Source organism: Liolophura sinensis, chromosome 11, assembly GCF_032854445.1.
Source record: "Liolophura sinensis isolate JHLJ2023 chromosome 11, CUHK_Ljap_v2, whole genome shotgun sequence".
Lineage (NCBI taxonomy): Eukaryota > Metazoa > Mollusca > Polyplacophora > Chitonida > Chitonidae > Liolophura > Liolophura sinensis.
In genome coordinates this window covers 26539843-26551947 of record NC_088305.1, presented here as the reverse complement: position 1 = coordinate 26551947, position 12105 = coordinate 26539843, and the positions used below count along the sequence as shown (strand labels likewise).

General features: G+C 37.8%; 1 protein-coding gene across 7 annotated transcripts in view; it reads left to right on the top strand.

Annotated features, from left to right (window-relative positions):
- The window catches only part of LOC135477942 (RNA-binding motif, single-stranded-interacting protein 1-like), a 127323-nt gene extending 116991 nt beyond the window's left edge, over window positions 1–10332 (top strand). For all 7 annotated transcript variants that reach the window (XM_064758173.1, XM_064758172.1, XM_064758174.1 and 4 more), the window contains 3 exons: window positions 3135–3221; window positions 4481–4548; window positions 5336–10332. In XM_064758173.1, coding sequence (XP_064614243.1) covers window positions 3135–3221; window positions 4481–4537 — 144 coding nt within the window. In that variant the 3' untranslated portion in view covers window positions 4538–4548; window positions 5336–10332. The remainder of the gene's footprint in view (window positions 1–3134; window positions 3222–4480; window positions 4549–5335) is intronic.
- The last annotated feature ends 1773 nt before the right edge of the window (window positions 10333–12105 follow it).

Here is a 12105-nt window from a genome sequence, read left to right as displayed (position 1 = left end):
TAAGACAAAAATTCCTTTTCGATTTTCTCTGTTTATATATTCAAGCAGCAGTTCACATTGTTTCGGGATAATTTGAAAATGGCCGCAGTAATCTGTTCTTCAGCATGCCTGTTTATTTGCCAGAGTTAAAGAACTTGAATGATTCCTGCTTTCTGTGTCAAATATTAAGTACATCCATGGGCTTGTTTTAGAAAGCCATCGTAATGTTGCTTCAAGCACATTTGCCCTGGTGATGCATGTCTTCATTTTTGTTGCCTTGAGCGTTAAGCCTTGAAAAAACTTGCAGGGTTTTGTAAATTCTGCACCTGAAGTATTAGATTGCCTTTGGATGAAAATGTACTGGATTCGGCATTAATGAATTTGATCAATTTGATGAAATTATTAGATTTTTGTGGCAGAATTCAGTACTTCTCTCTGATAATTAAAAACACATGCATCTTCTGCTCTGGTAATGAAACAACACATTTCTGTTGCTGGGTCACCATTTTTGTGATCACATTTGAGTGTTCTGATTGGATAAAAAAATGTTGGTGGCATTGATGAGGATTTCACATTGAGATTGTGTCTGAAATTGAAATGGTGTTAATTGAAATTTGCCTAGAGGATGAGGAATGGAACGATTGCTAACAACAACTGAATTTCATGATGGGTGACTTGAATACTGCTTTCTGAAGCAGTGCAGGATTTAGACTTTCATCGATACACAGCAGCAGATTTGACCCAAAAAATGTAATTTGACTATTCTGTTCTTCAACAAAATTCCATGTGTTCACGTGTATTAAATTCCTGGGTCAGTTTTCTTTTACAATCCATCAATAAACTTCCATCATTTTCAAACAAAACTACACAAAAACTGTAACATCAAATTTTAACAAGTGTCAGGAATACTTTCCTTTTTTTGTTTAAATTTAGCAGGTGTAATTTTCATCCCAGCGACTTAAAAAAAATGACACAAGAATTAGAAAAGGTCAAAATACATTTTTTTAGTGCTGCAATATTTTGTGTAAATTTTTGGAGCTGTCAGGGTTATGTAACCACAAAAGCCACAAGAAATAAGGTCAGCCTCATCGGGAATCAGCGGCCTGATGTCATCCACTTGCCCAGGTGTTTACACGGAGGTAGAGTATATGAATATCTGCAAAATCTACGCCTGTACAAGCTGATTAACTCTCTCACGGTGGTGGACTTCGCTTCGCTTCAAACACAGCTTTATATATATATCTTTATTTTTTACTCCTTTGTAATAACCAAACAGAGCATGGGTTGCTGTCTCTGATGTTCTTACTTACGTATCTACATATATATTTATACCAATATTTATGTGTATTCATTTTTGTTTTACCTTTGCTTGTAACACTGTATTTATGAATATGTATATATATATATGTGTATATATATATGTATACACACTTGTACGTATGCCTACTATCCACCACTATATTGTCACCCGTTCGTACATCTTCTTGGCTATTCTTATATATATTTATATCCATATCTATATATATATATATATCCTCTTGTTGCTGCTATTTTTGTACTTTTTTCTACTTCACTCACCTCTGTATGTGTCTGTATACATCTGTTCTACTATTAATATATGTATATTGCCATATCTTGTTTCTAATACTTAACTCTGTCTTCATGACTTATTTCGAAAATAACAGCAATTTCAGGTGTAGTTCAGGAATTAAAACTAAATTATATTTAATTGTGCTATTTTCTGATTGGTTCAATAAGAGCACATTGCATAATTATAAACATGTCTGCATTAAGATTGATTGATTGATTTCCCGAGAGAGAAACATAGCATGCCAACATAAAGGACAGGATAAAGACATGTAACCTGCATGTAACACGACATGAAATGAACTTATGATTATGCTAAACATTAAATACAGATATCAACTGAATAATACCATATCAGGATATTTTTGTTTATTAGGGTGTTTATCAGGGCTGGTGGGTTGAAATATTTGAAAGCAGGAAGCAAGTACAGTTTCCAGTAAATATTTGTTTAATGGATATGTACATATTAGGTCTATAATCTAAATGTGAATAAACAGAATTATCTGTATATTTAAGCTATAAACATGGTAAAACCTGAGCTTACTGAACATGTGTTGCTCATGTGTTGAATGAATTGCTCCAATGTGCTTTTGTGCTCATTTGGGAACTTCTTACATGCAAATGGCTATCATGACAAATTTGATCCTGTATCCTATGTGGCCAATACAAATTCAAGTTTCGTGCCCTAAGGCGGTTCTTTATCCAATGATAGATCATTGTCCAAATAAAATCATAACATTTTCTTACTCAAGGGCAGTTCGATTTCCCAGTACAATCAGAAAGGTTTCCTGTCCCATGGCAGTCCTTTGTCCCAGTACAATTAAGAGAGTTTCTTGCCCCTTGGCAGTCCCTTGTCCCAGTACAATTAAGAGCGTTTCTTTTTACCCATGGCTTTCCTTTGTCCCAGTACAATTAAGAGAGTTTCTTGCCCCATGGCAGTTCATTGTCTCAGTACAATTAAGAGAGTTTCTTGCCCCATGGCAGTTCGTTGTCTCAGTACAATTAAGAGAGTTTCTTGCCCCATGGCAGTTCGTTGTTTCAGTACAATTATGAGAGTTTCTTGCCCCATGGCAGTTCGTTGTCTCAGTACAATTAAGAGAGTTTCTTGCTCCTATGACAGTTCATTGTCCAAAGAAAACCATAACATTTTCTTGCTAAATAGTTGTTTAGTCAGCAAAGTTTCATACCCAAGGGCAGGTCATGGTGTCATTGCAATGAGCAGTTTTTTGCCCCATGCTCTGTGGCAATCTAGCCAAGATAACATGTGAAGAAATGCTGATCTTTCTTATACGACACCATCACATCCAATTATGCGTCATATTTTCTTGAAAGTTACCAATATATCAGACACAAAGAATTACCATTTGTAGCTTCTTTACCAATCATGTTGAAAAAGGATTTGGATTTGGCCAATTTCATTTAAAGTGCATTCATTCAATTTTTGAAAATGCAAAGAAAGTTGAGGCCAAAGTGTATGCCTTATTCAGTTCCTGTTTTATATCAGAGTATGTATTCTTTAATCCTTTTCTATCAAAATCTTTTCATCCATTTTTTTTTTCTGTTGGCAGTATGTGCAAGGTCCACCCACAGGTTATGCGCCCATTCCAGGGAATTACCAGCAGCAAGGAGGTGTAATCCAAACAATGTCTCTAGAGGTAAAGTATGCAATCGATCTGTAACAGTTTTCCATATTTCAGTAGCGCTCAAATCAAATTTCACTCATCTAGAACCAGTTTTACATTGTAGGTTCATCAGTCGTCAACGAATTGGAACCAGTTTTACAATGTAGTAACTGTGTAACTTTCGACTTCATCAGTCTTCAACCAATTAGAATCCTGTTTACACTGCAGTAACTATAACTTTCAGTTTCATCAGCCATTTAATCCTTCAGAACTAGTTTTACATTGAGTAACTAACTTTGAATTTCATCAGTCTTCAGCCTATCAGAATTAGATTTAAATAGGTGTAGAGCTCAAGGTCAATGTTTAAAAGACATTCGCTGGTGTAAAATTGTTCCCTTAGTGGCAAAGTGTCATTTTGTAAATCTTCCATCTTTTTCATATTAAACGAGTATGGGTTTAAACGAAAACCATACTGCAGCTCACATATATTAACTGCAGTACAGGAAGTGCACCAAGCTGGCATGCAGATTATTTTTTGGAGCTAGCTGAGATTACATAAAGCTTTAAGTCATATCTTAAAAGTCTGAAATTCCAAACGGTTTTCATGGGTTCTTGAGTATCTAAGATTTTCTAATTAGCCATCGGACATGTTATGTGGCATACTCAAATGCATCAGCTGCTTGTCCAGCTTTGCATATATGTAAGAAGGTTTCTCAATTTCTGTATCTGGAAGGGATTGGTGGTTTACTGCAGGCACTCCAGTTTCCTCCAGGCAACTCCAGTTTTCCTCCAGGCACTCCAATTTCTCCAGGCATTCCAGTTTCCTCCACTTTTCTCCACCCATAAATCCAGCACCATCTTACAAGTGCAAACTGAGTACAGCTTTTAACACATATCAGACAATTAAATAAATAAAAGCATTACATTTGAGGATATGCCTTCCTAGAGAGTAGTTCACGTGAAGGTTAGCATTTTTCACGTGCACATTCATCTTCTGACAGATTCATTCAGTTTGTAGTGTGTCTGGTGTTCTTGAACTCAGCATGATACTTCAGTGCAGCAGCAGTTTGAACTCAACATGATACTTCAGTGCAGCAGCACTTTGAACTCAACATGATACTTCAGTGCAGCAGCACTTTAGGTGCTTGCACCCAATGTGCCACAAGAAGACACAGTGTATTTCCATACATGTACACTAATGACTCTTCATGGTCATATGACTGAAAAATTGTTAAGTAAGATGTATGTATACATACATTTACATACATTTATTCTTTTTCTCTTTGTAACAGGATCACATGGGGGCTGATGAGCATCAGCATCATTACCAGTACAACCCGGCCAAGTAACAGCTGGAAAGGTAATACATTGATTTGGGGTCTTTCAGCAACCTGCGGATGGATGGTCGTGGGTTTCCTCCAGGTTCTGCTCAGTTTCCTCCCAGCATAATGCTGGCCACCGTCATATATAAAGTCAAATATTCTCGAGTACAACATGAAACGCAAATAACAAACAAAACAAATGAATATATAAACGTTAGCTTGACCCTTGACTTGTCTGAATGTCAAGGATTCTCTGTCAGTAGATCTAGGACATCATTCCTGTCATCTAGTTACAGGACAAAAAAAAACAAAACAATGAAGTCTTATTGCCATAGTGACTTTTAATCAAAGTTGCTTGCAATTGCAAACAGAATCTGTAATTTTAAAGTCATTACCATTCAATTTGTGAAGGGTTTCGTAATTTAATTACAGCAAAATGACATTTTCTGGATAGTGTTATGGAGATGAGTTGTTTGGCTTTTGGCACAGTATCCTGCGTAACAATTGTACTACTCTTGATTGGTATACATACATGTGGACCAAGTTTATTTGTGATGGCTAGATATCTGAATTTTGATTTCTGTTATTTTATGACACTTTCTCGAAAATTGAAGGGTGTTTGTGGTTTTTTTGTCAATCTGGCATAGTTTTCTTCAAGAGCTCCCCGAAATATTGCCCCATGTTGATAAAATCGTATAGGTTCTTGTTATGGGATTGCACATCAGGTTTGAAAACCTTGTATAAGCTTTACATATTTCATAGAAAACCATGAATGTCATTGGTCGTTGGTTTCTGCTCTGAATTGGCTTGTTTCTTCTATTACAGGAAGCTTGCATTGTTTCCCTTCAAGATTGCAGAGAGACATAGACCCCAGTACCTCAAGCTGTGAGCGGTGGGACTGTAAACCATTTTCAATTGTCCTGCAGTGGCTTGCAGGACAAAATGAAGTGCAAATTATGTGAAATGTTCATAAATGTGGATTGAAATATGTAAAATACTTTTACCAAACACTGAAATGGTGTACAGATGATAAATGATGACTTGTACAGTTTGTGCTGTTAGTTTTTAGTGCATCCCAATTTTTGCCCTTCTAATAGACTTTACCAGAGTGTATAGACTACACCCATTGTCACCTTTTAGACATAGATGCTGTTTTAACTAACTGGCAATCATGTGATGTGTAGTGTAGGCCACATTGTAGCCTCGCTGGCAATGTTGCTAGGGTGGCAGTTTAGCCTCACCTGCATGCGGCAACCAGAGTGGCTGGTTTTCATCGTCACTGAACAATCATATACCCAAACCCAATATGAGGAAAACATGATTTTGTTCAAAATTGCATTGCTGTGTTCGTTCTATTTTTTTTTCAGCTGTCATAATTTGTCGGTTTTAAAAGCAGTGGAATTTTTCAACTTTTTGAGTGTATTGGAAGAAAGGAGCAGATAATCCTGCAAGATTATTGCTCACTTGCTGCGGCTGTACAAACCCAAAACGTACCGTAGCACAACTAACTAATCTTAGTTCTACACAGCATGAGACATTTTTTTAAATAAGATTTATACCATTGGTACCCTATAAATTGTCATAAATTTTAAAATTTTACTGATATCTTTTTTTTTTTTTCTTCACTATTTTATTTCTCTGTCAGTTTAAAGTTGTGGTTATGTGTTTTATATGCTATGGGGACTTCATTGTTTGATTTTCAAAGTTTTATTGAGCTATTTGTAATTGTTAAGTTGCCTGTGAAATCAAAGTCTATGATAAATTATTTTAAAGGGCCTGCTAATACCCTTTACGTGTGGCGATAAATTACCTTTACAGACCTAGTATGCGCGGAAGTACACGGTTTATCTTGTGTTAACCACTGGTTAACACACACTCTGAGAAGGTCCTTATACCTTGTACCAACAGTCAAATATCGACAAGCCAGAACATGTTAAAATGCATGTTTTATATGTATCCTGTACAAGTTCAACATATTGTTTTAACCATACTATCTTTTGGAATAAAGCCAGCTCTATTTCGCGGCCGATTATAAGGTTTTCAGGTAATGTCTGAGCGTGTACAGCACAAGAAGGCTAGGGTTTTACCAAATACAAATGTTCAGCAGAGCAAGGAAAGAACACTGCTCATTATATACATGTAATTGTTGGCAATGGCTTCCAAACTATGATTAGATATTTCACCATCAAAGTTTTTCACTCTTGTGCTTGCGTAATATATTTAACTTTGAACTTGATTTCCACGGCCCAGAATTGATTCGTTGTGTCCAGTACACGCTTTAGGACATCTCGGCACATCCAGGGAAACATCTGGTCAACATGGTCAAATTAAGTCAAATTCAGAAATGATGTTTGTATTACATTTTCTCTTTGTCATAGTTATTAGTACATCATGGCACTTGTTGTCGGAGCACAGTTTTCACCTCGCGTTTAAAGTGAATATTTTACGTGTAGAGATGAATGGAGGTATGACATGCTGTGTGTGTTTTCATTCTGCCTAGCCGCACTCTTACCATTTGGAGGTATAAACGGTGTGCTAATAATATCAGAATTATCACATGATTCGGTTAAGCTGGACATCTGACAGTTAAAACAACGGAGAGAAATTAATTCGCAACATAGTCCGTAAAATCATTGAAAATTAAATTTATACGACCGCAAAATAAATAACGCGTAGCGGAATTAAGTTAGAATGGTTATGAATCCTCAACGTTTGAAGGCCAAAGCGTCTTGGAGTTAAGGGGCATTTTCTTTTCCACAGTGTGGTGAATGACTTTGTTGGCATGGTGAGGGTAGAAGGCTGCACGTTTAGAGACGTAGACAACTTCAGTTTCTCCAGTTTTTTAGTTCTACTTGTACAAGTGGATTTTTTAAAGGTTTATTAGCGGTGAGAAAGCCTTGTACCAAGATAATGTCATATAATTATGTCACAGTCATGTCATGTAGTCAGGGACTGCTTTGACTCAAACAGACAGAATGTCAATGAACAACTCCAAAAGCAATGACCTGTGGTTTAGGGCTCTCTTCATTTGTTGGTTGGATAGTCAATAAGACGGGGAATCGGTCCCAGGCACATGTGGAAGTAGGTGCTAGACTTTCAAATTGTAGTTAGGTGGTATTTTTATGTGAAGCCAGCAACAGTACACCAGAACTATTGTGATATTGTGCGTGGCTACCTGCAAACTACAAAGACACGACAGCAATGTTGTCTTGCAGTAACGTCCATCGGTCGACTGGCCTTCCCTGTGTTTCCGTTATGTGGTAAGGACGTGGACTGCTGTAGAGCCGTTTAGACCTGTTTTGGCTAAGTCAAAGATGCCGTGAGCACACTACAATAAGCGGATATAGCGTCTGAACCGGCGTCGTGCGATGAACACCACATTCGCATCGACAGAACAGAGGGCATACCTGTGTAATTCCAAACTCATTCATTTAATGGGTTTGACCCACCAGTGGCATGGTGGCCCAAGTGTTTGTAGCTAATGGTACAGTTCATTTGTGACCATTAAGCACTTAGATTTCGGTGCCACCGAAAGCTGACGCAAGAGTCGTGTTGTTTTGGGGGCCATCTTAACGGCATTTTGTCCGCTTTATTGGTAGCAAGCCCTTAAACCTGTACTGGTAAATTTCTTTCGAATTGTAGGCCATAAATACATGAAAATTTTAATTTAACAAGCTGTAGAACAAGGAAAACCATAGTGATGAGAAAGGTTAGATCTCCAATGTCATTAGATAAGCCTGACAAATCATTTACAGCCTCGTCCGATTCAAAATTTTTTGGAAATTATGACAGGATTCTTTATCAGATCCATTTATTTGGAGGGAAACCAAGATGGATATGTAATATGGCAAGGTTGATCTCTCAAAGAAGGGTCGTACGACAATATTCTAGGATGGATACAGTGTGCCTGTGCGTAATCTGGGTGTCAACATGAAACCATGGCTTAAAATGAGTAAAGTGGCAGGACTACAAAATCATACCATGTAAATACAAATACCTCCGACGCTCTAGTATTCCTACCGGTACTTTATACTCTCTGTAAATGTATATTTCAACACTTTGCTTTTTGCCTTCAGTATAACCAGACCGAAGTATACGTACAGTATTCATATTACCTATTATGTAAATTATTACAATATTACGTTATTGATAGGCATTGTCACTCTTGTGACTTTCTCTATTACAAACTATATTCATTACTCTGTTTTTTGGGCTCTAATTCCATGATTGATATTAGTTTTTGAGAGAATTTACAGTGTTTTTTCTGCCCGCGTGTTTTCATTTCTCAGTGAAAGCGATTTTTGCCGAATCTGGGAAGTCGCGGAGACGAGGTATAATAAAGGTCCAATATGACCGGTCAGTTATTCTAGAGGCGTATCTTAACCATAAATAATCCCAGAGACTATTTTTAGACCTATTGTTTATGGACACATGGTGCGGTGTGAGTGAAAGCGAAAGGGTGCCTTTTTATTAACCATGGTTTACAGTTATAACTTAATTAATAATAATAATTAATACTGGCATATGTATTTTCATTGTCTATTTGACTTCCAGGAAATGGCGTAGGGGATTCTTCTAATTGATATGTTGACACTTCATGGCAATTTCTCGTTGTTGTGTTTTACCATGCAGGAATTTCCCCATTCCGTTATAGAGCTGCGTTGCACAAGGGGATTTTTATAGCGTTATGGTAACACGTGATGGTTTGGAACAAATATATTATGTGCGATTTGTTCTCTGAAGATCGTGTTGACCTGACATTGTATTTAATGGGCATTATGGTGACGAACCTGTACTGACGTTCTGCAGCGCCCATTTACGTGGGACGTTGCTGTTGGCTGTTGACTAGGGTGGTTTGTTTTCTTTGTTTAGCCACATGTTGACTTAATTGAGACCGTTGTATTGGCAAGAGCAGGAATCATGGTAATGTCGCGTTGAAATGCATCATTTGTCATGGCTTCTCGTTAGTGTTTGCCCTAATTAAGTGATGTACCCATTTACCCCATTACGAAATTGTCACCAAGGAGGGAATTGTTCACAGATGTAGAGTCGATGTTGTCATTTAGGAAAGTTGCCATTCATATAACCGGCTTCAAGGAGTAACTATGTTAGGATTGCTCAGAGTTATCCTTTCAGTGATGGGATGTTCGGATTCGATGGAATTGATCAGGTAAATTCAGTATCGCTGATGTATCTAACTCAAGCGGAATTCTCCGCATAAACAGGTAGACTTATATGGATGCTTTGAATGACTTTGAAAAGCGGAAGTGGAGAGACACATGTTTGGAATGGGGAACCGTTTTACGGGCATCGGACAAGTTTTTGCTTATCTTTGTACATACGTTTGATCTCTTGATCTATTTTTTATCGTGGAAATGGTCGGAGGAAAATGACGAAGCAGGGTCCTTCAAGTGAACTGTTTCCTCTTTTTGGAAGCCATCATGTCGCGCCTCGGACATGTGTCTTATCACGTGTTGCACTCACGTGACCTGTTAAGGCCGCATTGTTTTGAGTGAGGTTCATCCTTAATTAATATGTTTTAGTTTATTTTAGTGATAAAAATGCTGATGTGGAGAAATGTACCACTGAATTAGAAAGCAATAGAAGATATAGGTAATATATTGGAAATTTTTGGTCTTTGAATTCGTGCGCAATAACACGCTATTGCGTTATACCTCAAACGTTGGTGTACCTAATGTTCTGTTAACATGTTCTTGTTATTGCTACTTTTAACATTAGCTGCGGTATTCAGATTACCAAATTTCGATTGTATTGCGAACATAACATTCAGTATGTTCTCTTGTGTCTGTTTTTCTTTTTTTTTTTTCTTTTTTTTGACTAACGTGTAAGGTGTGGTAATACAAATTCGCACGTTACGGTGTTCCACAGAACGTGTTACCGGCAGCGTTTTGCTCTCAGGCTGGAGTTGTCTCCCCTTGTAAGACGTCGCTGTACTCAACGGTGAAAATTTTCTTCGCAGTGATTACAACTGCAAAAATGCTGGCGTGACTTAAAAGCGTTGTAATCTTTAACCGCTTAATTTAATTCTTGGCACAAAGTGGAAGCTAGCAGATAAATCATAGGTTGCTGATATTTATAAAACCTCAAAACCCCACAGAATATGCTTTGATGCATGTTCTCTTCACTATAAAACCAAATATTTCAGATGTACACAAATTAAGTTAAAACAATACCTAATATAAAATACTACCGTTTACTTTTTTTAATTTTTGGTGTGTACCCTTCGTTTGACGATTTGCTAGGGACCATCGTTATCACATTTTACACAGTCTAGGGCCGGGTGTATTTCTTGAACTGGCCTTGTCCGAACATCATACTTGTACGAACGTGATACTTGTACTCGCTGTGTACCCTGTTCTTTTTGTAAATCGTTTTCAAAGTCTGTAAGAACAGACTTGTGTATGTAGTAGTTTCAATGAACACTGGTTAGTGTCACTGTGCGCTGGATGGAGTTCGAATGTCTAAGAGACGAAACAGAAGGAAATGTTTGTTCGTGTATTTAGTGCTATTGTCGCTCCCAGCGCCTCTTAGATTTTAAGAAGTCCGAAAACCATTCTTGGAAGAATAGGCTAACTTTCTGACTGTCGGGAGAAAATATTAAAGTCATATAACACCGTCTTCAATAAAACAAGTTTGGCTGGAATTCAGATAACCCAGGCATGATATGGTTGGGCCAGCCAATGGTGGAAAATTAAATTGTAGAACTTGTTAAGTCAAGGGACCGTGTTGTAACATAGTTTGTTGATCCTCTTTCGTTAAATGTATAACATCGTTATTGCTCAGAATCCAAATTGTCCGTAGGTTTATGTGGAACTGTTGGATAATGTGAATATAGTTGCGCATGCGGAGATGTCCCTACCATCTCACGTTCCTGTTACTTGGTGTTGACTGGCGTCACAGACTACTGGATGCACTTTTTCGCCTGCGCAAGTGACGTAATGGTTACATGATGAATTGACGTCATGGTTACATAATGAATGACGTCACAGATGTTCACAGAACGAGAACTGTGCAAAAGGGAAATCGACCAGATGGGCATAGCTCTAGTTTAGAACTGTGGTGTGAGGAATCGTGATCAATGTTGTCGTTTGTGCCTACTTAATTCTGGTGAAACTTTGCAACCAGTCGTGTTGTCTTTGGCACGTTTGTGGACATTGGTGGCCGTGTTTCTTCAGTATGGCAAAGAATGTATAAATTTTGTCTTTAGATGCGGGACATTTTGGGGTTTAGGGTAGGGTTTTATCCAACATTTGGCGAGTAAGGGGGTGTGGGAGTAGAAGGGCCAGTAGTTGCTTTTTGGGCCTGTTCAGGGAAAACAAAACAGCTTTTAACGTGCATGGTATAGTGCACAACTCGGAATTCAAAGTCTGGTATAGGGTATCTGAAAATGGAGTGCAAATTATGTGCTGTAGATGAACAGCTGTTCTGTCTCGCTCTTTTACGAGTGGTGAAAATAGAATAGACTGATGTCTCCTGGAATCTGTTTAGAAAAGCAGTTGTGTACTGATTAACAAGAAGTGAATGTGTTTGCAACTGTTACCGAACTGTATTGAATTGTTGTGAGATTAACTGCT